This window comes from Prunus avium, chromosome 8, assembly GCF_965620075.1.
Source record: "Prunus avium chromosome 8, drPruAviu1.hap1.1, whole genome shotgun sequence".
NCBI classification, from domain to species: Eukaryota; Viridiplantae; Streptophyta; class Magnoliopsida; order Rosales; family Rosaceae; genus Prunus; species Prunus avium.
Window position 1 is genome coordinate 28665423 of NC_142291.1, and position 23912 is coordinate 28689334.

Genomic DNA, 23912 nt, shown 5'->3' on the forward strand with positions numbered 1-23912 from the left:
GCATCTGTGTGTGTGAGAAACCCCCTCCCCTCTAGTTTACACTATCGCTTGTACTAAAATATATATTCGGATGCCTAAAATACCCAATTAATGTGTTGTCTTATGTTTAATATGTCTCCATTTATTATTCTGATTTACTGCTTTATTTTAATGTTTTGACTTTTGTTTTTCACTAATTTTGTGATATTTATTTCCAATTTGCATATAATTGATTAAGATTTTACTTCAAGATTAATATACATTTTCTCTCAAGAATAAGCACTAAAAAAAGGTTGAACAACTTGTAAATAAGCATATCCATAATTCCTGGGTCGGATAAATATAGGTATTAATTTCATGAATAATAATTTACCTTTTTTTTTACTGTACCTATTATTTTTATGGATATTATAATTTACCTATTATTTTCACTGTATCTAAGATTGTTACTGTACCTATTATTTTTAGGAAATTATAATTTACCTATTATTTTTACTGTATCTAAGATTGTAGTAGATAATATTACTCAAAAAAGCATCGTAGGTACATTAAAATTAACGTAGATATATTATTGTCCATAAAAAAAGATAGCAAAATATTATAATTTTTTAAATGGACTAATTGGATACATTTTACCATACGTAGAATATACATATATATCATGAAAAATACTAGATATATTGTATTTATATACCACATTGTGTGCTACCTCTCTAATAGAGATGAATCCTATTGTATTGGTGGACTCCACCTCTATTAGAGAGGTGGTATACAATGTGGTATATAAATGTGATAAGTCTACCCATATATAATTGGAGGATATTAGGTAAAACAAAATCATTTATCTGAAGTTAGGGGGGAGTATTTGAACTAATTTGTATCTAAGTCATAACAGCCTTCTCCTTTTATATTTTAAGGATTAATTCTCCACACATCTAGAGGCGCTCCAGGCCTTAGGGTTTTCTCGTTGTTTTAGCAACAATGGGAAGCATTTGCGGCAACAATGCAGACTGGCTTATGCATGATGAAGACTGGCAATCCTTTGACACCGAACTCAAAGGGAGAACGATACGAGTCATCGACAGCTTGAGCAGTAGTGGAGCTATTTCAACTGAATATTTGAACTATGTCGTGCTGTATGTGAGGGACTGGAACCAGAAGGCTGGGGAATTAATCTTGGTACTGCAAAGGGATATCGAAGGCGAGGGCAGGAAAGGGAGGAAGGGCAACCAGAGTCAGAGAAGGAAGAAGAAAAACAGCAGATTTCAGAACGTTGTGGATGAGTTCGAAGACAACAGCGGAGTGATGCTGGATTTATTATCTGAATTGGACAAGTTTGTAACTTCAGCTAACAAAAGCCATTCGTCTATTGAAACTGTGGTTCGAGGACACTTTGATAAACAGGAAAAACTTACTCCTGATCACTACAAGAAGATTGCTGAGAAACTGAAGAATCTCAAGGCCGGTACCGATAACCCCCATTCGGCCCAAAGCCTACTCCAGAAGGTTGAACGTTTGATCAATATGCATAAACAATTGCTTGAGAAGTTGAAAGTCGAGAAATTGAAGCTTGCCAAGAAGCAGCAGACTGCTGGTACTTGGAAGAAGGTTGTAAACATGTTATATATCGCTAGTGGGGCAGCGATATTACTCTGCACGGTGGCGACCACAATTTTAGCTTCTCCTGGTGTTTTAGCAACAGTAGCAATATCAACAGCTCTGGCTGCTGCTGCTGGGGGGGTAATTGCAGGACAGCAATGGACCGCCTCTTTTGTTACACAATATCAAGCTCATTTAAAGGCTGAGGAGAACCTAGTTGACGCAATGCATAAAAACACCAGGGCTACCCGTAAAGGGTTGGGCAACATTAAGCATCTCATTGATATGGTTGTCAATGAGATTGATTCACTCTTGGGCCAACCAGACTTTGCAATTGCTGAGGAACAAATAAATGTCACAATGAAGGATATTCAGAAGAAGTTGGAGCCATTTAAGAAGAAAATTGAGGGTTTGAAAGGCGAAGTCGACAAGTGTAGAACCGAACTAATGAAGACAAGGGATGATGTTGTAAAGGCTGGATCAGCTCTGCTATAAGAACATAATATTTCCTTATGTGATTTGAATTAGTATTTGCTTGTAAAATATTCTTCAGTTTGAGAATAAATATTTGCATTGAATTCCTTATCCACTAAGATTCGTAAATGCCATATTCAAGCGTGTTTTATAAAACACAGGCCTCTGCAAAGGCCCTAATCTCCCGAGGACCCTCAAGATATATATGCACAGATAGCAGAAATTCTAGCTTATCCACCACAGTTTTATATCAAGGGTTCTTCCAATGTAGACCCTTATTACAACTACATAAACCCAGGGATTTAGCAACTTTCATTCAAAAATTGAATGAAAGACTGCTAGTTGTGACTTCAATCTAGAAATTGGTATTGAGCCTGTGTTTTAGATAAGACTTCTTTCTTTCTTCCACGCTAGCCCTCATCGCTTGTTTGCTCCATTACTTATACTTTAAAAATGATTAAACTAATTAGTCTCCTCCTTGTCTTTTATTCTCCGCTCTCGCGCTCACCCAATAGAAGGAAAGGGTTCAGAAAATTTCACTGTTTCAATTTTGACACTAGCTCCCAGCCTTCCACCCATATTTCTAACCCAAGCCTCTTTTTAGTAGCTCTCAAGCCTCTATTCAATCTATTCAAACAAGATGTCAAGCCTATCTTAATTCATCTCCGATTCATGACTAATCGTAGTAGCAAATTAAACTCTTCATATTGAAGTTTGTTGGAGAAGGCCATCTCCAATGGTAGTAGCAAATTAAACTCTTCAAATTAAAGTTTGTTGAACTATGTGGCAATTTGAAAAGGTTTATTTGCTACTTGAATAATTTTTGCTCCAACAGACTCTTCAATTCAATTAATGTAATATCATGGAAAAGAATGAAACATATGAAAACATGTGAAAAATGTCTATGTATTTATTTATTATATGAAAAGAAAAAATGCATGTTTTTAACACTTTCAAGGTAGGTTTTATTTTTCCAAAGTAAAATTAAATGTTTTAAAGAGCCAATATCAACTTACTAGTCATGAAGAGAGAGAAAGATGTTAGCTTTGAAGACTAACTTTGACCAGGCTATTAAAGAGACTTTTTATGATGTGGCTAGCCTATTTGAGCATCCCAAAGTTGTTGAAGAGACGCGCGCTTTCTTTTCTTTCTAATATATGTGAAAGAAAAAAACATTTCTTTTCTTTTTCTTGATACATTCTCTCTCTTTTTTTGTTCTCCATTTTTAAATTTTTTATGTTTGAATCGTTGTGCTTCATCATTGAAAAAAAGGATAATAGTGAATAAATATTGGATCCTGTGGAAACATAGCTATTCAATCAATTGCTTATTGTACTGACACGTCGGAAAATAAAACATAGAGCAGAAGAAATAACACGTTGGATTGAAACAAGCAAGCAATATCATTTATTTGGGTCACGTGAATCAAAGCGTTTTCTGGGAGGATCCTCCAAGGTGCAGCAGAATTTAGATAGACGATTTCCACTTCAGCTGCCACTCTCCCTCTATGGCCTCGGCTTCAAGCATCCTACTTCTTCACCATTCTCTGTTTCTCTGGTGGGCTCTTTCAGCCTATCAGTCACTCTCAGTTCAGGTATGAGTTTTCTCAAACCAGGCTAAGCTATCTCTTTGTTTATTTACATTTGTGCACGAAACAATTCTTATGGTATTTTCCCCATTTCTACTTTAGAATCTGCCCTTTTCTCTGAGTGAAGCTATTGTTGATGCTGTTTTTTGCCTAATTTGATTTTGGGTTTTGGAATTTGGGAAAGTCGAAGGGAAGGAGAGGTTGTACTAGTTTGAATTTCAAGACCTAATAATAATAATATAAATATATCGTGGGAGTTTGATTAGAGTACTAAATATCTAATGTATGAGCATGATCATGCTTTAAAAAATTAAAAGTCATCATGTAAGTTGTGAAGACTTGATCAAACAAGCATCAGCATGTCTTTTTCTGGCTCCCATATGGTATTAATTTATAACATACTTGATTTAAAATACTTACCAAACTGCTTAAAACAAATGTAGATTCGATTTCAGAGGCCGGATCATTATCCTGTGCTTTTGTTTCGTCAACTGTTTGCCCCTCATTTGGATCAGTTTCATTAATGATTCACTGTCTGCTCACATTAACATAGTCCAGAAAAACAGATTGATTGTTGGACTCGTTCCATTTGAGTGATTTGCATATGAAAAGATAAAAAGAATGCATGATTACATTCTGCACTTTCCTAGTTTCTAAAGATGTTTGGTGATGATATTTCCTTTCTCAGAATATTAGTCTTCTAAATTGGAGGGCAAAATGTCTCAGAATTTATTCTTCTTGCAAGGAGGTAATTTTTATATTACAAGAATTGAGGTAGCTAAGATATACAATCAGAGTTGACCTTGAGAACCAATATATAGAAACTAGGAGAATGAACAAGATTGTCTAAAACTTTTCCTTCTGCCATAAACAAAGCAGTAACCTTCCACCCATTGTCACCTTAATTTGATGAGCACCCAAAGGTACTATCCCACACCTGATCATGAAACATATTTTCCTTATTCTTCTTCTTCTGACTTGCCGACAACCCAATATTGGACATTACAGATCATCTATATGCTGCTTTGAATCGGAAAGGCATATTCACATTTAGAGATAATGAAGAACTTGAAAGAGGACAACCAATATCACCAAAACTCTTGAAAGCAATTGAAGAATCAAGATTTGTAATTGTCATTCTTTCTACAAACTATGCCAATTCAACATGGTGCTTGGATGAGCTTGCAAAGGCTGTCGAATGCATGAAAATGGGACAAACAATACTCCCAGTTTTCCATTATGTGGATCCATCTGAGGTACGGAAACAAACTGGTAGTTTCGAAAAAGCCTTCTTGAAGCATGAAGAAACCTTTAAAGACAAGAAAGAGAAGGTGCAAAGCTGGAGAGATGCACTTATTGTGGTAGCCAATCTTGCTGGATGGCATTTGAAAGATGGGTACGTAAACTATTCTTCTATTAATTAATTTTTCCTGTTTGTACCTGAAAGCTTTTTTGCCTTTTCTTGTTCTAAAAAATAAATTGAAAATAAAAAATAAAAAGAAAAATAATTGCAGACTCTTCCATACACACACATCAATAACACATGCATGGAATTCTTTATACTACACACGACGACCAGATATATGATCAACCAGAATTTCAGAAACAATAATCTGGATTGTACATATATGTGAGTGGTAAGTGAACATATATATGGCCATATTATTGATCATGTTTTGATCTTTGGTTTTTTTTTTATAATGAAAACATATTATTCACTATTAATTACTCATTTAGTGGTTGTACTAAGTACTTTGATGATGTATAATTTCTTTTTTGTTTTCACTTTTTAATACACAGCTACCTAATGTAAGACAATTTTAAAAAAATAATTGTATCTTGAGTACCTAGCTATCTTTTGTTATCAAAAGCATTCAGAGATCCAAATGAGTTTGTTTAGGGAGCAAATGTAGTACACCAAAAATTAACTGTGTATTGACAAACTTGGTCTTGTTCTAGTGGTATTTCTCTCCTCAATGTTGGTAGAGGTTCTAAGTCATCGAACCATCCCACACCCCCTTGTTCCCAAAATTGATTATAAAAAAAATTGGATGTGTATTCTGACCTCCAATTTTATTTATTTATTTGACTGTAAAGAATGCGTACAAGTCTAACTTCTAAATCAACTATTGCAACAGAAGTATAGAGAACAAATTAAACTTCCCAAGCCTTTTGTTATTCCTGGAATGATATAAAGGACTTGATCAATGAAAGTCAATTGTAAACAACTTGAGATGTCAAAGAAGAACTGAGACTTTAGGTAAACTTAAAGATGGCAAGCCTAAGATTAAGATTGTGTAATCAAACAAGCGATGGAGATCACCAAATCGATCCTAACGAGAGCTAAATTTGAGAATGCAAGTTGATAGAGTGCTTCGTTGTATAATAATGAAAAGAGTGTTTTAGGGTTCAACCACAAATCTCAGCCATTCATAGTTCTAGAACAAACCTTTTCGCTGATCGGTCCAATGTCACAAGGTCTCTTTGACAATCACTATCTTAGCCTCCCAACTTTTGGACTTGAGATTCCACGAAACATTTATGATTTCCCTCAATTGTCGGTAGGCCGTCAAGCTTTCTATTTCTCATCTCCAGAAGGCATTTAATAATAAATCAACCAGGGAAAGCATTGCCTCAAATCCTGTGGAGCAACCCTCATTAACCATCTGAGCTCATGACTTCCTTGGACCAAAGTTATCTAATAGCTACCTTTATTAGAAAAGTTCTATAACCATGGAAAGAAATAGCTCTTGTAATTAAATACTAGTAGTTGTACTCAAACTAATAAAAAGATAAAACCTATGATCCATTTTTAATTTTCCCTTATATATATAACTGTTTTGCTTTACCTTCTACATAAATGTTTCATTTATTTATTTGCAGACCTGAATCGGAAGTTGTTGAAGATATTGTTGGAATGAGTTTCACTAGATTAAACCAAACAATTTTAAGTGAATCCAAGGATTTAGTTGCAATGGATTCTCATATAGAAGAACTGCTTTCTTTCTTAGAGATAGGGTTGCTTGATGTTCGTATCATAGGGATTTGGGGGATGAAAGGAATTGGCAAGACAACTCTTGCACGAGTAGTTGCTAAAAGAATACGTGCTCGTTTTGAAGGTTACAGCTATCTAGCCAATGTTAGAGAGGCAACTGAAAAGCAAGGTCTAGAACATTTACAAGAGCAGCTTCTTTCAGACTTGCTGAAAAGCAATGTAAAGATACAAAATATTGATATGGAAGATGTAATAGGGCATAGACTATGTAATAAAAAGGCTCTTATTATTGTTGATGATGTGGACGAGGTTGAGCAAGTGGAAGCACTATGTGATCGGACTTGGTTTGGTCCAGGGAGTAGAATCATCATAACATCAACAGATGAACATGTGCTATGCAGATATGCGGACAAAATATATCAGGTTAAGCTGTTAACTAATGATGAAGCTCTTCAGCTCTTTAGTTGGAAGTCCTTTCAAAAACATCAGGTTGGGGAAAGTTTTCTCAAGCTATCCAAGGACTTTTTAACATATGCTAAGGGCCTTCCATTAGCTATTAAAGTTTTGGGTTCATTCCTTTGTAATAGGCCACAAAGCGCATGGTCAAGTGCATTGGATAGACTAAAAGAAAATCCTGAGAAAAAAATCGTTGATGTCCTCAAAGTGAGTTTTGATGGATTATCATAAGAAACAGAAAAAAAGTTTTTTTGGACATTGCCTGCTTCTTTAAGGGTGAGAACAAAGATCGTGTAATAAGAATATTAGAAACTAGTTGTGGCTACCGTCCGGAAATTGATATAGACGTTCTCGTGGAAAAATCTCTAGTAACTCTATTTGGAAGAAATTTGTGGATGCATGATTTGATACAAGAATTGGGTTGGGAAATTGTTCGTCGAGAATGTCGTGAGAGGCCCGGAGAACGTAGCAGGTTGTGGCTTTCCAAGGATATCATCCCTGTACTTGCAAATAATAAGGTAAGAAGTCAAATGAGTACACACATAGACTCTAAGATTGTTAAAATGTATTTATTAAATCTCCTTTGTATTTTGCTATAACTTGTGCAGCAACTTATTCTTGGTTCTTCTTTATTAGGGAACCAGCGCAATAGAAAGCATATTCCTCAAATTTCCAAAAAAAGAGGAGGTTCTTGCACCAAAAAATAAAAAAGAGGTGAACTTAAATGTGAATGCCTTCTCAAAGATGGACAATTTAAGATTGCTCAAGATTTGGAATGGGAACTTTCATGGAAACATCGAATATCTTTCTAATGAGTTACAATGGCATGAGTGTCCTTTAAATTCTTTGGCATCAGACTTTGAATCAGATAAGCTTGTTGAACTCAACTTGTGTTCGAGCCGCATTGAACAACTATGGGAGGGAGAAAAGGTCAGATCATTAATATTAATCGTATGCATGTTTATATTATTAAATATATGTTATAAACTAGAAGCAGATGCAGAGCTATGCTTTCCAATTATGTATTTTAAACTTATTTTATTGAAAGAAATTTAAACAAATGTAAATGTATTATATTTGGCAGTCTTTTATTTCATAATAGCTTAATGTACAAGAAATGACTATCAGGATCTGTTTTGGTTTCGCATCGGTTGTATTGCGGGTATGTACATTAGCCTTTAATTTTTGGTGGTGGGGTGGAAGGGATCATTCATGTATGTTCCCATAAATTTATTGCTTGCCTAATAATGTGCCTACTTTATTCTCAGGTTTAAGTTCTTTGAAAAATCTAAACTTAAGTGACTGCAATTTGATAGAGGGAGCACTTCTTAATGGTCTTGCAAGCTTATACTCCTTAGAAATATTAAATTTAAGTGGTAATGAGTTTGTTCAGCTACCTCAAAGCTTCTCTCAACTCTCAAAGCTTAAACATCTGGACGGGAGCAATTGTGGTAGGCTTCAATTGATGCCTAAGGAACTTCCATCAAGTCTTCAACATGTGAGTGCCCAGGATTGCGCATCATTAATAGACTGCCCAAATGAGTTCAAAATATGGGCTTCACCTGTCTCAGGAACAACTACTTTCAATTGCTTCAATTCTTCCCAGAATCAAGAACTTTCCACCTTGAATTATAAAAATCTGTGGACTCCATCATCATCTGTCCTGGGAAGTGCTGACTTCAGTCTCCTCATATCAGATGAGCGTGAAGAACAGAGTCTGATTGATCATTTTTAAATGCCAACTGAAATTCTTCGAAAAGCTTTGAAGTCTCTCTCTCTCTCTCTCTCTCTCTGATTCGCGCACACACGCACAAAGATATAAAAAAAATCACTGAGCCTCTGTGCTTTTCATAACTGATAATCATCTTTTCTTTTATGTTCACAGTTATTAGATTATAGGTCACGTCCCATACAGGCTGTTTGTAATCTTGAAGGTATAATTCCAGAATGGTTCAACCATATAGTTAGCGGGAATTACATCGAACTCCAGCTATCTCAAGATTTAAAGGATGATAGGAACTGGATGGGGGTTGCCCTATGTGTTGCTTTTTCAGTCAAGAGGACTCATGAATCTGAAGTGGAACTAGAACTAAGGAATCAGATTGATTCAAATTCAGAAACTTTTTACTTATATCATTGCACATTGGGGACTGAGGAATTTGCAATGGAACCAGACCTCCTTGCCTCTGCCCAATTGTTTCGCAAGCTCATTACATTTAAACCTCGGCTTTTTTGTGTGGTTTATGTACCTCGTCTGCACATTTCAGAGATGTTAAATAAATCGGGTGTGTTGTGGGCTTCATTTAGAAGCACTACACCATACGTAAAGGTCCATAAGTGTGGGATTCGTCTACTATACAAGCAAGATGTTCCAGGGTTTATCGAAACATTCATGCAGTATTTTGATGGTTCAAAGTGCAATCTAAACAAAGATTATGAAGCTACATTGGAATCTGGATGGTTTAAACTAGTGGACAAATTTTGGAGATGGTAGAATTTAATCTTCTGAGAAGTACATTACTTCTTAATTTAAACTTGTTCATCATTGATGTGACATAGTAGCCATTCTATGACTTCGTGCTTTGAATTTTTCTCTTGTATATTTGATTGCAGGGGGAGATCAGTTCCAACTTCTGAAGTAAGCTCTTCAATTCTGCTGAGAAAGAACAATGTTCAAACACTTATTGAGGTCTGTCTCTCTGTCTCTCCCTGTCTCTCTCTCTGTGAAATTAGACTCATTATTTCATCTTCAATTTCCTGCAGGAGACCATAAGTGTCAATTCTACTATTTTTACCTAAGTGGGATCCCAGCGTGGTTTCATCCTGAAGTGGGGTCCTCTCCGTCAATCAAGCTTCCTGGGAATCTACACAAGAACAAGAAGCGGATGGGATTTGCTCTATGCGCGTCACTTGCAGTAGACCGGCGTAAACTAAAACAGCCCTTTAGTTTTTCCTGTCATCTCCAAATCAATAAATTTTTTTGTAGGAGTAGCTACAGTTCTTAACAGAACAGGTCTCTCTAACGGAATATCTGATTATAAAGATGGACTTGTGGTTGCTTACATTCCATGGACACAGTTTCCAGAACACTACTTCATGGGAGCAAGTCCAACTAGCATGATCTGGACTTTGTTTAGAACAGATACCCCTTGTATAGAGGTTCAAATCTGTGGATTCCGTATTTTGTACCAGCAAGATTTACAAGGGTTTGTCGAGACAGTTACCCACTGCATGTCACGCACCTTGGATACCCCCTTTGAAATTTATGATCGTTATGTGGTAAAACATAGGTTAAATTTGGCATTGCAAAGTCCTATTAGTGTCTATCTTGAGGCAATGACAAAATGCGAAGCTTATGAAGAAGGCTCCATGATTCTGCTGAGAAGATACCTTCAGCTCTCTCTCTCTCTCTCTCTCTCTCTCTCTCTCTCTCAAAAATTAAACATTATTTGACCTACATTTTCCTGCAGGGACTAAAGCATGCATGTCAACCCTATCAGTTTTTCCTAAGTGGTACCCCAGAGTGGCTTGGGTCCTCTGTGTCAATTGAGCTACCTCCGAATCTACACAAGTGTAAGAAGTGGATGGGATTTGCTCTATGTGTTTCACTTGCAGTGGACAGAAATAAATTAAGGGAGGCGTGTTATCATTTTACTTGTCGATTCCGAATGGAAGACATTGATACAGAGCTGAACATTGATTTAAGCTCGTCTGAATCTTATGAAAGTCAACTTTGGGTTATTTACATACCACGAGCACAGTTCCCTGTGTTGGAAAATGGCTCACATTTAGTATGCAAGTGAAGGAGTGAGCGACCGGTCGCAAGGTTTGGGCGACCGGTCGTTTTTACACAGATTCGAAGTCTGGAGCAAATGCATGGGGCGACCGGTCGCAGGAAACATGAGCGACCGGTCGCGTGCCATTTGCGACCGGTCGTAAAGAAGCAGAATCGAAACTGAAGCCTCAGTCCAAAAGCGACCGGTCGCCAGTTCCTGGCGACCGGTCGTCCCAGTTGTGCTGTGACGATTTCTTACGTGTTTTCAACTGTGTTTTCGGTGGCTATCGCTTTCCACATGATTGCAGGTGTTTAATGGGTCACTTCTGAGGTAAAAGAAGGTGGACTACCTGCTGTATAGTTGGGAGAGCACTCATTGCCAATTGGTTGTCTTGGTTTGGAGAATCCATTCTCCATTTTCTGGTTTTGTTGGAAGGTGGCTGAAGTGGGATTTGTTTACTTGCATGATCTGATCTTTAGTCTAAGTGGGAGACTAAAGGAAGGAACGTGGAAGACAAGATGGTGCCTTATCTTGTGTCCATTGGTTTGTGTAGGAAATGGAGATAAAGCAAGACATTATAAGATGAGAAAGCAAGTTGAAGTTATGTGTGGTTAATCTCAAGGTGGTCAAGTAGCTGGGTGCTATTGTGTTCAAAGGAGGTTAACTCACCAAGGGAGAACGTGAGGGAGAAAAATCAGTTCAAGTTAGGAGCTGAGTTGGGGTCTTGAGAGTCTAGACACCAAGGAGGGAAACACCAAGGGTTGTGAGAGTGTTCACAAGTGCATCAAAGTGTTGAGCAAGGGGTGTGAGAGAAAAGAGAGCTTGGGGAGAGAATAGAGTTCTAAGGGGGTTTTCTGTGTAAAACCAAAGTTGTAACTTATTCTTTCATGAAGTGAATTTCTCAAGGGGATCACCAAGAGGATGTAGGCAATTGCTGAACCTCTATAAATTCTTGTGTCACTTTGTGCTTGGTTGTTGTCTCAAGTGTGTGTGTGTGTGTGATTCATCCATCATTGTGTGTGTCACAAAGTCCATCAACAACAAGATCATTAGGGGAGTGAGTGAAAGTGTTTGTCCATTTTCACAACACCCTGAACAGTTTACTCATTCAAGGCGCATCCGCACTACTTTTGTGCAGAGTCCTGGTGGTGTGGAGCTTAAAAGCTTAAAATGTATGGCTTTCGTGTTCTGTACCAGAAAGATTTAGAAGGGTTTGTTCAGACAATCATCCAGTGCATTTTATGCGGCCCAGATATCCTTGTTGGTTACTATAATAATTTGGTTGTAGCAGATTGGTTAGGTTTGGTTAGATTGCAAAGCTGTAAAGTCGACGACCCTTGAGAGGTTTCAGAAATCAGGCCCTCACCGTGAACACCTGCAGTACCCGACTGGAAGTTATGAAAGATTCATACAATAATAACCTGTCTGTATCCTTTTTGCTAGCTGCAGCATGGAGAAATAAAATTTGGTGATGATCCAAAGTCATGCAGTCGTAAGCACAAGCATCAAATATTGCATTGGCATTTGACAGGAGGCAAAGAAGAGTTTGTATTTGTTTGTTTAACTTGTATTTAAGTACCTCAATTCTTGTGAGTAAGGAAATCAAAATGTTGCGGTATGAAACAGCACGGATATAACAATACCTTCAACTAAATTATATTGCTCAATTATTTGGTGATAATAATTTTATTATTTGCTTCCTACCCCATAGATTGTTTCTGTTAGTTTATTACTCTCTCTCTCTCTCTCTCTCGCCCTACTATTATGTGGTATTTGTTCTCTTAATCAAGGAAAGATTTAGTAATTGAATTCAACAATTGAAGGAAAGACAAAGATCATGCATAATACTTCCAATTGAATTCAACAATAGAAATTGGTGTGAGAGTTGTCATCTATAAATCCCTTCATTTTGTGATATACTAATTTGAATTTTGAATCACATCATCCCTATGAAGTTACATGAACTAAACAAGACAGAAGAAAACCAAATATAGTTTTACAAGGACAATCAACATTACATAATAACGTTAAAAATAGAAAAATAAACCAGATCGAGCTACACAAAACAAACAACAAATAGCTCAAAAGAACTGCACAACCTTAGCCACAACAAACCAAAGCAAAACGCAAAAGCCCAAGAAAGCTTCAAGTTCCAGAAAAACTGAAACAGATCGATTTCATGCATGAATATTCCATGCAAACAATTTTACGTTCTTACACAAAATTCTTAACAATGGACTGTCTGGCGAAGATTGCATTTGGCAGGAAGCTGCATGGCAAGGTTGGGGTCGATGCCATAGGAAGTCAAAAGGTTTGAGTAGTTCTTGAAGAAGCAAAGGCACTGGAAGTCAGCAATGGAAAGAGCTGAGCAACACAGAGCTGAGGGAGGCAGAGGGTTTAGGCCGCTCACTGATGGAGCGCATGCATTCAAACCCTCTTTTGTCATACGGCAAAAAGTTACCTGGACCTGCTCATTGGCCTCAGACCCAATGGCCAGTGCCAAAAACAACGCCACAATAACCACAAGCTTTTTGTATGCTCCCATGTCCACTCTCTAGTTTCTGGGTGTGTGAAAGATGGTTTGTGGCCATGGCCTTATATAGCAAGCGAACGTAGAGGTTGGTGGCTTGTCTTACTCTTGCCCACTTGTGGCCATGGCCTTACTCTTGCAACATAAGATAATTACATTTGTAAATCCGGACCATTGACTAAGTTGGTCCTTGTCTGAATGTGCGGCCCCAGATTTACAGTCTGCCAAAATAAATATTTGTGACAATATAAATCTAAAAAGAAAAACATTACCAATCCAACACTACATCATTTCATACTTTAGTTTAATTATCTTATCTTTGTCACATGCATGTTAAAACAAAACATTAAATATAAAACTGAAATCATTTTGGACTCAAGTTTATACCAATAAAGAAAATATAATTAGTGATCATATTTCATTATGTTTCGCTATTTTTGGAATACATGGGAAATAGGAATGGGGGCATATTCTACGTTGTTAATTAGAACTCTCGTGACAGAGACTTGACGTATTGGCGTTACTGTGGGCTGTAAAATCACGGAGGCACATTGGTGGTGGTGACAAGAGATTGGTGTTTTGTGGGAAGCAAGCATTGTCCAAATCAATCAATTGTTTCCTACGTTATAGTTTAAAGGAATGTACAACTTGTATTGTATAAGTGACATGTGACCCTTCATATCCATTTCTCATTGTCACTTTCATTTTGATTCGTTCATACCTGATGGGAAACTAGGTTGAAAAGCCATTAATTAACACGACTAGATAGACCAAAAATAGCTAGTATTTATAGATGACATTTGTGCCCCAAAAAACCTAACACGAAGGAAAACAAGTGTCGGAAAAAAAAAATCGTCTTTATCGGACTAATGGTTTGATTTGGTAAGGAATATAAATTAGGGAGATTTACTATTATACCTAATATAGGAACTCAAATTATAAATTAAAAAAACATCATATGAAATGGATTTTAGAAACATACTCAAATCTCATTTACAATATAACAAAAAGACTTTTAATTTTTTTTAAATTACAAAACTGGCATTGATTTCTTAAAACAGACTCAACCCAAAAACCTCATAAAAAAACCCAAAATACTCAATAGGGCATCAAAGTAATTTAATAATCAAAATTAAATTCAATAAGGCCAACTATCATTTTTTGGGTCTTTTTTGGGATTTGTTTATAGAAATTAAATTGTGTAGGGTTTATTTATAGTTTTAGTGCTAAGAATGGGTATATGACTAAATATCTTTATAAATTATTGTTTTGTATTTTTACAAATTGGATCATAACAAATAAACTCGGTGAAAATTTGGGTTGAATATCATCAGTCAACACATTAGTAATCATTGCCAAACCTACTCTATAATAAAAATACTTTTATTAGAAGCGCTTATGAGCAGAAGTGATTCTTAAAAAAGCAGTTTCAAACAAGTAATTAAGAATATATATCTATGAATCTAAAATAAAAAAATAAATCATCTATGGTTTGCTAGACTTAAGTATTTTTTGCCGTTAATTTGTTAATGTTTGTGATCTTAATTGTAATGTTTTTTATTCTCAGTTGAATAACTTTATTCAGGGCCTTAAAATTGGGGGGCCAGCAATACAAATCAATACTGACTAATCCGCCGCCCATTCCTTGAAAAAGGCCAAGATCATCATCACATCACACTTTTATAGCACAACATGACTTGCCACTAATGGCACAATCTGCAAGCCACAATCAACGGAAACGAACGAGTAATTAATAATTAGTTTAGGCCACAACACAAGACATTTGAGTGATTTTAGGGTGGGTGCTATATATTTAATAAAGTATTAATAATGATCAATCTAGTTTGAGTAATGATAACATGATAATGATGACATATTTAGACATTCTCCACTCTCAAATTGAAGAAAATAAGGTACGCTACTTATTGCTTCTCATTACTAATAACGCGAAAAGGGTAGATTACTTGGTTAGTTCGAGAACGTTGATCACGTATTTGCCGTTTGACCTAAAAGAAAAAGAAAAAAGATATAAGTATATATAGATTCTAGAGAAGATTTGTGCCTCAAAAAGCAAGATAGTCGGTCATATATATTGTTCACATTGCCATTACGTGGGTTACCATTTTGATGTGGACAAAACCTGATCACGTATTTGCCGTATTACAGCATGGCCAACCAACCTTAGGCTGATTAATATTAACTCTCAATCTTCTATCTTCTATGAAGAATTATAAAAGGAAAATTATACCAATATAAGTTCCCTTTTTTTCATTTAACTGAGGCTAGATTGTAGCAATGGTCCTTGGATTAAGACCAAATTTTACTTTTCGTCTCTTATGTTGCTAAATTGTTACGGTGGTACTTTAATTATGCCTTCACTTTCAGAAATGTTCATTTCTGTCATCTCAGTCAACTTTTCTGTTAAAAATGAGGGCATATTTGTCTTTTCTTGTGCTAGATTGAACAGAGACGCCACTAACATTTTTTTTTTTTTTTCTCTTTCCTTTTTTGCTTTCTTTCTTTCTAAGGCTTTTTTTTAAAAAAAAAATTTGTTGTTTGGTTTTGTTGGAGGATTTGGGGTCTGATGTGTGTGTGGGGGAGAGAAATCAAGTTGGGGGAGGGGGGGTGGGGGGAACAAATCTGGGTGTGGGTCTAATGTGTGCTATCGGGTGGGAGGGGGAAGAACAAATCTAGGCGTGGGGGAGGAGAGATCCGATATCCATATTTGAACATTAATACTTTCCCTAGTCCCATTGATTTTGTTGGGTCAATTAAATCTTGTGAGGAACATGGGTCCAATTAATCCTCCAGCTCCAGGCATAAAAATGACGACCAGTTTTAAACAGAGGGAATGACACTTTGATTGCTAAGAAATTTCCCCTGGGAAGAAATCGGGGTGTTGGGGGGTGGGAAGAAGAACTGGGAAGAAATTTCCCCTGGGAATAATGGGGAAGTTGACTGAGATAACAAAAATGACGATTTTTGGAAGTGGAGGCATAATTAAAGTACCACCGTAATAATTTAACAATATAAGAGATGAAAAGTAAAGTTTGGTCTTAGTCATTAGACCTTCTAATTGTATTTTTTTTTCCGTCTATTCAAAATTGTTGAAGTTTAACAAGGGTTTAAGTTCAAAGTGCTGACATGGACTTAGTCAAGTTGGCTAGAGTGAATGTGCTCCTCACTCTGCACTAGAGTTCGGATCCCACTTCTTGTAGTTTAGATTAAATTCAAATAAAATATCATTAGTATATAAAAAAAAAAGGATTTAAGTTTAGAGTTTGAAAATTTATTTTATTTTAAAAAGGAAAATTTAATTGAACCAAAAATGAAAGCAAAATTTTATAAAATGGAGTGTAAGTGGATAAAATTGGAGTGGGGAAATCACCACTCTTTATTTAACTTGTAATTTTACTGTAGTGTGTCCTGGAAAATGGGTGTGAACGCCAAGTGAGAAGATGACAAGAGTTTGAATAATTCTTTGCTAAGAAAAGCAACACAACACAAGTTTTTCAAAACACAAAGCAAAAATCACAAAATAAAAACAAAAAGAGGCGGGAGAGCGTTACGAGGCACATGGCGTAGCGTGGAATCGTTTTGAAATCTCCCGCTGGCGGCAACCAGTAACTTGGCAACACGTGTTGTTAAGCCTTACGTGTCAGTTCCTGAAGCCATGTCCTGACCACACACGGTAAAGCGGGCGGGTCGGAGCACGCGTTGCTCTCTTTTGCTTTCCTCAGCTTTCCTAATCGTACAAGGAGTCTCACTACACAAAACACTCCTTCATTTCAACAGTAATTACGAAACTGCCATTTATTTTCAAAATCCGTTAGATTTCTAACTAACTAGCTTCTTACATAAGTTACAAGATGAACATGACCTGATACATTTTGGTTGCTTGCATTACTTACCAATTTGAAGAGCAACAAACAGGTACTTCTGTCTCTTAAATATTACAACAATTTCCATGAAATTTAGGATATATATGAGAATTATGCAGCCATTGGACATCATTTATTTTCTTCGTTAGTATTTCTTTTGTGGTTAAAAGTTCCACTCAATGAAATTAATTTGTTGCAAGACGAGATATGCACATTCTTTTAGCTCAACTGGTAGAGCGTTTCACTTACACATTCAGGACATCCTATTACTTAATATGAATGAAGAAAGTCATCATGAATTGAGTAAGTTATAGGAATATGAGATGAATGAGAATGAGATCAACTACTCCCCTAATCAATCTAATTCTTGATTTTTCAAGCATTGTATCACGGATTTTAATGACACACATAGTTTTTGATTTCTTATATTAGTATACGCAAGAGAATGTGAGAATTGAGAAACCCATTTTTATAAGTAAACATGTATCATGTCAAAAGTAGTACTTTGCAACCCTTTTCTTAATCAAGAAATTTCAAATAAGATTCGGAAATATTTTTGGAAAAAGTTTATGAAGCTCTTTTATTATTTCTTTTCATTATTATATTTTTATTATTATTTTGGGTTAAAATTCTTTTATCATGTTTGATATATTGAGAACCCACAAAAAAAGAAAAGTAGATAATTATGACATTTGAATTTGGTGGGGAATGGGAAGTTATTATGCAGTGAGACAGAGAGGGTATTTTGGTGATTTCACCAAGTGGGTAGGCCCTCAAACAGCTTTTACCCTCTGTAACAGTGCTGCAAAGCATCTCAAAATCTTCAAAGTAAAAGACCTTTGGTTGTTTTCCCATTTGAAACACTTGACTTGTGCTGCACTGCGTTTGCTTGCCATTATTACTACCAAAACAAGACTTTGGTATCAATCAAGCCTCTGCCAAGCCACCCTTTTTAATAATTTCATTCATTTATTGGTTTTGTTTTGTCGAAACAAAATCAAAGGCGGTTCCTTCACCTTGGTAACTGTTGCTTTGCGCGTTAAAACTGTGGAGAGCGCCACAAAACACAGATACACAGAGAGAAAGATAAGACCTAAAAAGGGTTTCCGGGAAGGCAGAGAGAGAGAGAGAAGATACATTGCTTCCCGCGTTTTCCATGCCTATTTCACTCATTTCTCTCATGCGTGCAAGTTATTCCTAAAATCTAAAATCTAAAATCTAAAACCCAACCCATCTTATTTTCTTGGCCATTAAAACTTTTAATTCTCTTTAAACTTTTCTTCATTCCTCATTCACATTTCACCGCATCTCTCTCTCTCTCTCTCTCTCTCTCTCTCTCTCTCTCTCTCTCCTTGATTTTCTTTAGTTCCTTTATTTAATCAAAACCCATCATCTATTTTAGCGATTTTGTTTGTTTCTCTTCTCTATTTGCTCTCAAAGGTTCGAACTTTCTCCTTATCTTGTTCTGGTGTTCTTGTTCATTCTGGCCAGCTAGGTCGGTTTGGAAAAAGCTTAGCAATAAAGTTTGGTGCTTTCCATGCTTTTACATCATGATTTGTGATGGTGAAGTCTTAGAAGTTGATTTTCTTGTATAAAAGTTGGAATTCATTGGTTTTGGTTCAAATCTGCAACTTCATTAATTAGTTTGGCAGCAAATCTGGGATTGAAGATTCCATTTGGGGTGCAATTAATGGTCTTTGTTTGGAAATTAGCACCTGCTTGACAAAAAGCCCATTTCTTGTCTTCGAGTATCATAATTACAAGGGAAAGCAATTTGGCCAAGCTCTGAACTTTGATTTGTGGGTTTTTCTGTTTTCTCGTGTTTAGATCTGAATTGAAGCTATGGGAAGCCATATGAGCAAGAAGAGCTCTGAAACATCATCCTCTGCTATCAATCTCAACACCAATTTGCAATACACAACTGATCAATTAAGCTCATATGAGGCAGCTTGCAAGGTTGATGCAGAATTGCAATCCTTTGATACCAATCTCCAAACCAGAACCAATCAAGTCATCAACACAATTGCAGCAGGAGTTGAAGTTCGAGCTCTCTCATTTGATTCATTGAAGGAAATCACAGAATGCCTGTTGGAGATGAACCAGGAGGTTGTGAAAGTTATCTTGGAGTGCAAGAAAGATATATGGAAAAATCAAGAATTGTTTGAGCTTGTAGAGGAGTACTTTGAAAACAGCTTGCAGACTTTAGATTTCTGTACTGCATTGGAGAAGTGTTTGAAGCGAGCTCGTGATAGCCAATTGCTCATTCTTGTTGCTCTTCAACAGTTTGAGGAGGAAACCGAAATGGGAGGCAGTCGATACACGAGGACTTTGGACGAATTGAAGAATTTCAAGGCTATAGGTGACCCTTTTACTGAAGAGTTCTTCCAAATTTTTCAATCTGTTTACAGGCAACAAATACAAATGCTTGAGAAGTTGCAACTAAGAAAGAACAAGCTCGATAAGAAGCTCAAATACATCCACGCCTGGAGGAAGGTTTCGAGTATTATATTTGTTGCTACATTTGCTGCTGTGTTGATTTGTTCTGTTGTGGCAGCAGCCATGGCTGCTCCACCTGTTGCAGCAGCTCTGGCTGCTGCTAGTTCTATCCCTGTAGGCTCAATGGGGAAGTGGATTGACTCTTTGTGGAAAAACTATGAAAATGCTTTGAGGGGTCAAAAGGAAGTAATTAGCTCAATGCAAGTAGGAACTTATGTTGCCATAAAGGACTTGGACAACATTCGGGTTCTTATCGATCGATTGGAAGTTGAAATTGAGTCCCTCTTGCATGATGCAAGCTTTGCCATTCAGGAGGAAGCAGTTACAGTTGCAATTGAGGAGATTAAAAAGAAGTTGGGAGTGTTTATGAAGAATGTAGAGGATTTGGGAACTCAAGCTGATACCTGCAGCCGTGACATTCGAAGAGCAAGGACTGTGGTTCTGCAGAGGATCATTAAAAATTCCAACAACTAAAAGTCCGATGATCCTCAATATTTAACCTGTTGCTGTTTTGATGCTTGAAGACATTTGAATTTGTGTAACTCTCTGTTTTTTTTTAATTATCATATTTTTTTCATTCTTAGATTGTACCTTGGAATCCCAGACAATTGGATTGATGTATAAAAGAAATAATGTAAGATTATATAGCATTTCAGACTTTATCAATGTTTAGGCAACAACTGACTTGAAGTAGTTCCCATAATGATTTTGTCTTCAATTTAATCATTATTTACTTGATCTGATGAAGTTTGTCTGGTCTGGTCTTTTGTTCCAAACAACCATTGGAGTCTGTCTGGTCTATTGTTCCATAAACTTCCATACCAGTGTGACCTCATGTATTTCAGAATGCGGTGCCTGGAAGATTAGAAGAAATTGCCACTCAGAGGTCTCTTTTCATGATGATTGCTCATATAGCCATCTTTCTTCTGCTTAAATCATGCTTAATTGTTACAAGTTGAGACCTGAAACTTCCAAGTTCCAATATGGGGCTTTTCTGAGTCACGTGAGCAATCAGGTTATGCTTTCTCCTTTTATGGTTGGTTTTCCAAGTGCCTGTATAACTAAACTAACTGTATGTAGTTCTTTTGTATCCATGACTTTTTTCGGGTAACGAGGGAAACCCTTACGACTCATTCATTCCCGCCCAAAAACTTGCCCAAAAACTTGCAAATCACATGTATCAGGTAAATTTAAGTATTTTTACATGGTCAAGTTCAAGGCAAACATAATCTGTTTGAGTTTACGGTCCAATGCTCACCTCTCTAAGCTACTTGTATGGGTTTGTATGCTCTCTAAGCTACTAAGTTATTATGTTATTTTCTTTTCCCTGCATACTTTTCTATACATACAACCACTTAATTGATAGTTAACTACTCTTACCTCAGCAAATATTTATAATCTGTAAGTAAGAAATCAGTTTGACAACAATCCCTGCTATAAAGAATTCTCATGTCCAAATCATGATGGTGACTACTTAACCTCAGCCAATAATTATAATTAATCTGTAATTCAGAAATAAGTTTACCAGAAAACCATTAATGAACATATGAGAAACTTGCACAAGTGAAGTGCATATATTTTAAAATTGCATATTCCTGACTTCTGAACATATGATGTAGTAATCTAGAACAAAAATGAAAATAAAGGAGGGGAACCTGTCAGTCAGACAACCGTGTGACCATCCGAGCAAGAGAAGAGTGGCTGAGAACGATCCTCTACTAACTGGATGATCCAAGGACCATTAGATTCTTGATCATGCCCCGATCACACGGTCCTGTTTTTGCTGGTTTTGCTGGCTTAGATCCATATTGAAGCTATGGAAGGCCATATGAGCAAGAAGAGCCCTGAAACATCTTCTGCTATCAATCTCGGTACCAATTTACAAGACACAACTGATCAATTGAGCTCAGGTGAGGCAGCTTTCAAGATTGAGGCAGGCTTGCATTCCTTTGATACCAATCAAGTCATCATAGCAACTGCAGGAGGTTGAAGCTCCCTCACTTCGTTCCTTGAAGGAAGCCATAAAATGTCTATTGGAGATGAATCAGGAGGTTGTGAAAACTTGTCTTGGAATGCAAGAAAGACATATGAAAAAAATCAGGAATTGTTTGAGCTTGTTGAAAAGTACTTAGAAAACAGCTTGCGGACCTTAGATTCCTGTACTGCACTGGAGAAATGTCTGAAGCGAGCTCGTGCCAGCCAATCGTTCATTCTTGTTTCTCTTCAACAATTTGAGGAGGAAACCGAAATAGGAGGCAATCGATACCCGAGGACTTTGGAGGAATTGAACAAGTTCAAGGAAATAGGTGATCCTTTTACTAAAGAGTACTTCCAAATTTTTCAATCTGTTTACATGCAACAAACACTAATGCTTGAGAAATTGAAACTTCCGAAGAACAAGCTTGATAAGAAGCACAAAAGCATCCATGCTTGGAGAAAGGTCTCTACTATGATATTTGTGGCCTATAATTGCTGCTGTGTGGATTTGTTCAGTTGTTGCAGCAGCCATGGCAGGTTGCCTCAACATTTAACAAAACAAAAAAAGAGGGGAAACCTGTCAGACAACCGTGTGACCACCCCAGACAGAGAAGACTGACTGAGAACGATCCTCTACGGTCGTGATGATCACAAGAACCACCAGATTGTTAATCACGCTCTGATCACACGGTCATGATTCATCCACCAGGTTGGGATTCCTGTCTCCTTAGAAATCAAGGATACAGAGGTACGATTACTATAGAACAGATCCTGTCCAAGTAAGGTCGTGACCTCTCAGCGGTCTTCTGGGTATATGAAGCGCTTCGGAATTTTGTAAAATGCCGATGTGGGACTAATAACGAGACTTCTGTCCCTTTGATCTCTCTGGTCTTCTGTTCAATTTTTTAATAGTTGGGGCCCGGAAAAGTGGCTCTACTAACTGGAAGATCCAAGGACCATTAGATTGTTAATCATGGCCTGATCACTCGGTCCTGTTTTTGCTGGCTTAGATCCATATTGAAGCTATGGAAGGCCATATGAGCAAGAAGAGCCCTGAAACATAATCTTCTGCTATCATTCTCGGTACCAATTTACAGGACACAACTGAACAATTGAGCTCAGATGAGGCAACTTCCGGAGAACAAGCTTTGATAAGAAGCTCCAGAAGCATTCATGCTTGGAGAAAGGTCTTTAGTATGATATTCGTGGCTATATCTGCTTCTGTGTGGATCTGTTCAGCTGTTGCAGCTGCTCTGGCTGCTGCTAGCTCTATCCCTGTAGCCTCAATGGGGAAGTGGATTGACTCTGTTGAAAAACTATGAAAATTATGTGAAAGTCCAAAAGGAAGTGATTATGAAACTTATGTTTTGCCATTAAGGACTTGGACAAAAATTCGTGTTCATATTGACTGGTTGAAAGTTGACATTGAGTCCCTCTTGCACAGTGCTAGCTTTGCCATTGAGGAAGAAAGTGAAGGTTGCACTAGAGGAGATTAAAAAGTTGGTAGTGTTTATGAAGAATGTGGAGGATTTGGGAGCTCAAGCTGATATTCGAAGAGCAAGAACTGTGTTTCTGCAGTGTGTTAGTTTCTCTTCCCTGCTTACATTTGTTATTGAAAAAACAAAAAAAGGGGAACCTGTCAGACAACCGTGTGACCACCCCAGACAGAGAAGACTGACTGAGAACGATCCTCTACGGTCATGATGATCACAAGTACCACCAGATTGTTAATCACGCTCTGATCACACGGTCATGATTCATCCACCAGGTTGGGATTCCTGTCTCCTTAGAAATCAAGGATACAGAGGTACGATTACTATAGAACAGATCCTGTCCAAGTAAGGTCGTGACCTCTCACCCGTGCTCAAGCTATATAAAGCGCTTTGTTGTTCTCAAAATTGTCGATGTGGGACAAAAAGGATTTAGTGTCTCTCTCTTTTAACGCGAGCAAGAAAGAAAAAATAGCGCGATGCTGGCCCCAGGGCTCCACTAGCTCACATGCATGTTCTCAATTCGGATGGTCCACCTTTGTTTGGGGTTGTTTGGGAGTTTTGTACTAAACTGTGTTTTGGTTTAGTTTTCCATCTCCTCCCTTATTTTGTTTTTTCAGTTGTATGTTTTGTTCCTCTATTTTTGAGGTTGAACGAAATTGAAGTGCTTT

General features: G+C 37.1%; 2 protein-coding genes, 2 non-coding genes and 2 pseudogenes across 5 annotated transcripts; 4 read left to right on the top strand and 2 right to left on the bottom strand.

Moving 5' to 3' along the window:
• Positions 1-960: 960 nt before the first annotated feature.
• On the top strand, positions 961-2073 carry LOC110768356 (UPF0496 protein At4g34320-like). Its single transcript, XM_021972083.2, has one exon. The coding sequence runs from the start codon at positions 961-963 to the stop codon at positions 2071-2073; it is 1113 nt and encodes a 370-aa protein (XP_021827775.2).
• Positions 2074-3476: 1403 nt separating this feature from the next.
• Positions 3477-10027, top strand: LOC110768349 (disease resistance protein RPV1-like; annotated as a pseudogene). The gene is made up of 9 exons (XR_015826360.1): positions 3477-3646; positions 4329-4388; positions 4649-5036; positions 6524-7609; positions 7728-8142; positions 8360-8850; positions 8977-9581; positions 9705-9780; positions 9855-10027. The product of XR_015826360.1 is annotated as a disease resistance protein RPV1-like (transcript).
• An 8244-nt stretch (positions 10028-18271) lies between these two features.
• On the top strand, positions 18272-20477 carry LOC110768345 (UPF0496 protein At4g34320-like). The gene has a single exon (XM_021972070.2). The coding sequence runs from the start codon at positions 19121-19123 to the stop codon at positions 20246-20248; it is 1128 nt and encodes a 375-aa protein (XP_021827762.1). The 5' UTR covers positions 18272-19120; the 3' UTR covers positions 20249-20477.
• Positions 20478-21552: 1075 nt separating this feature from the next.
• LOC110768351 (UPF0496 protein At4g34320-like) lies at positions 21553-23762 on the top strand (annotated as a pseudogene).
• On the bottom strand, positions 22326-22540 carry LOC148292476 (small nucleolar RNA U3). The gene has a single exon (XR_015827131.1). It is a non-coding gene; the product is annotated as a small nucleolar RNA U3 (small nucleolar RNA).
• LOC148292477 (small nucleolar RNA U3) lies at positions 23385-23599 on the bottom strand. The gene has a single exon (XR_015827132.1). It is a non-coding gene; the product is annotated as a small nucleolar RNA U3 (small nucleolar RNA).
• Positions 23763-23912: the final 150 nt, after the last annotated feature.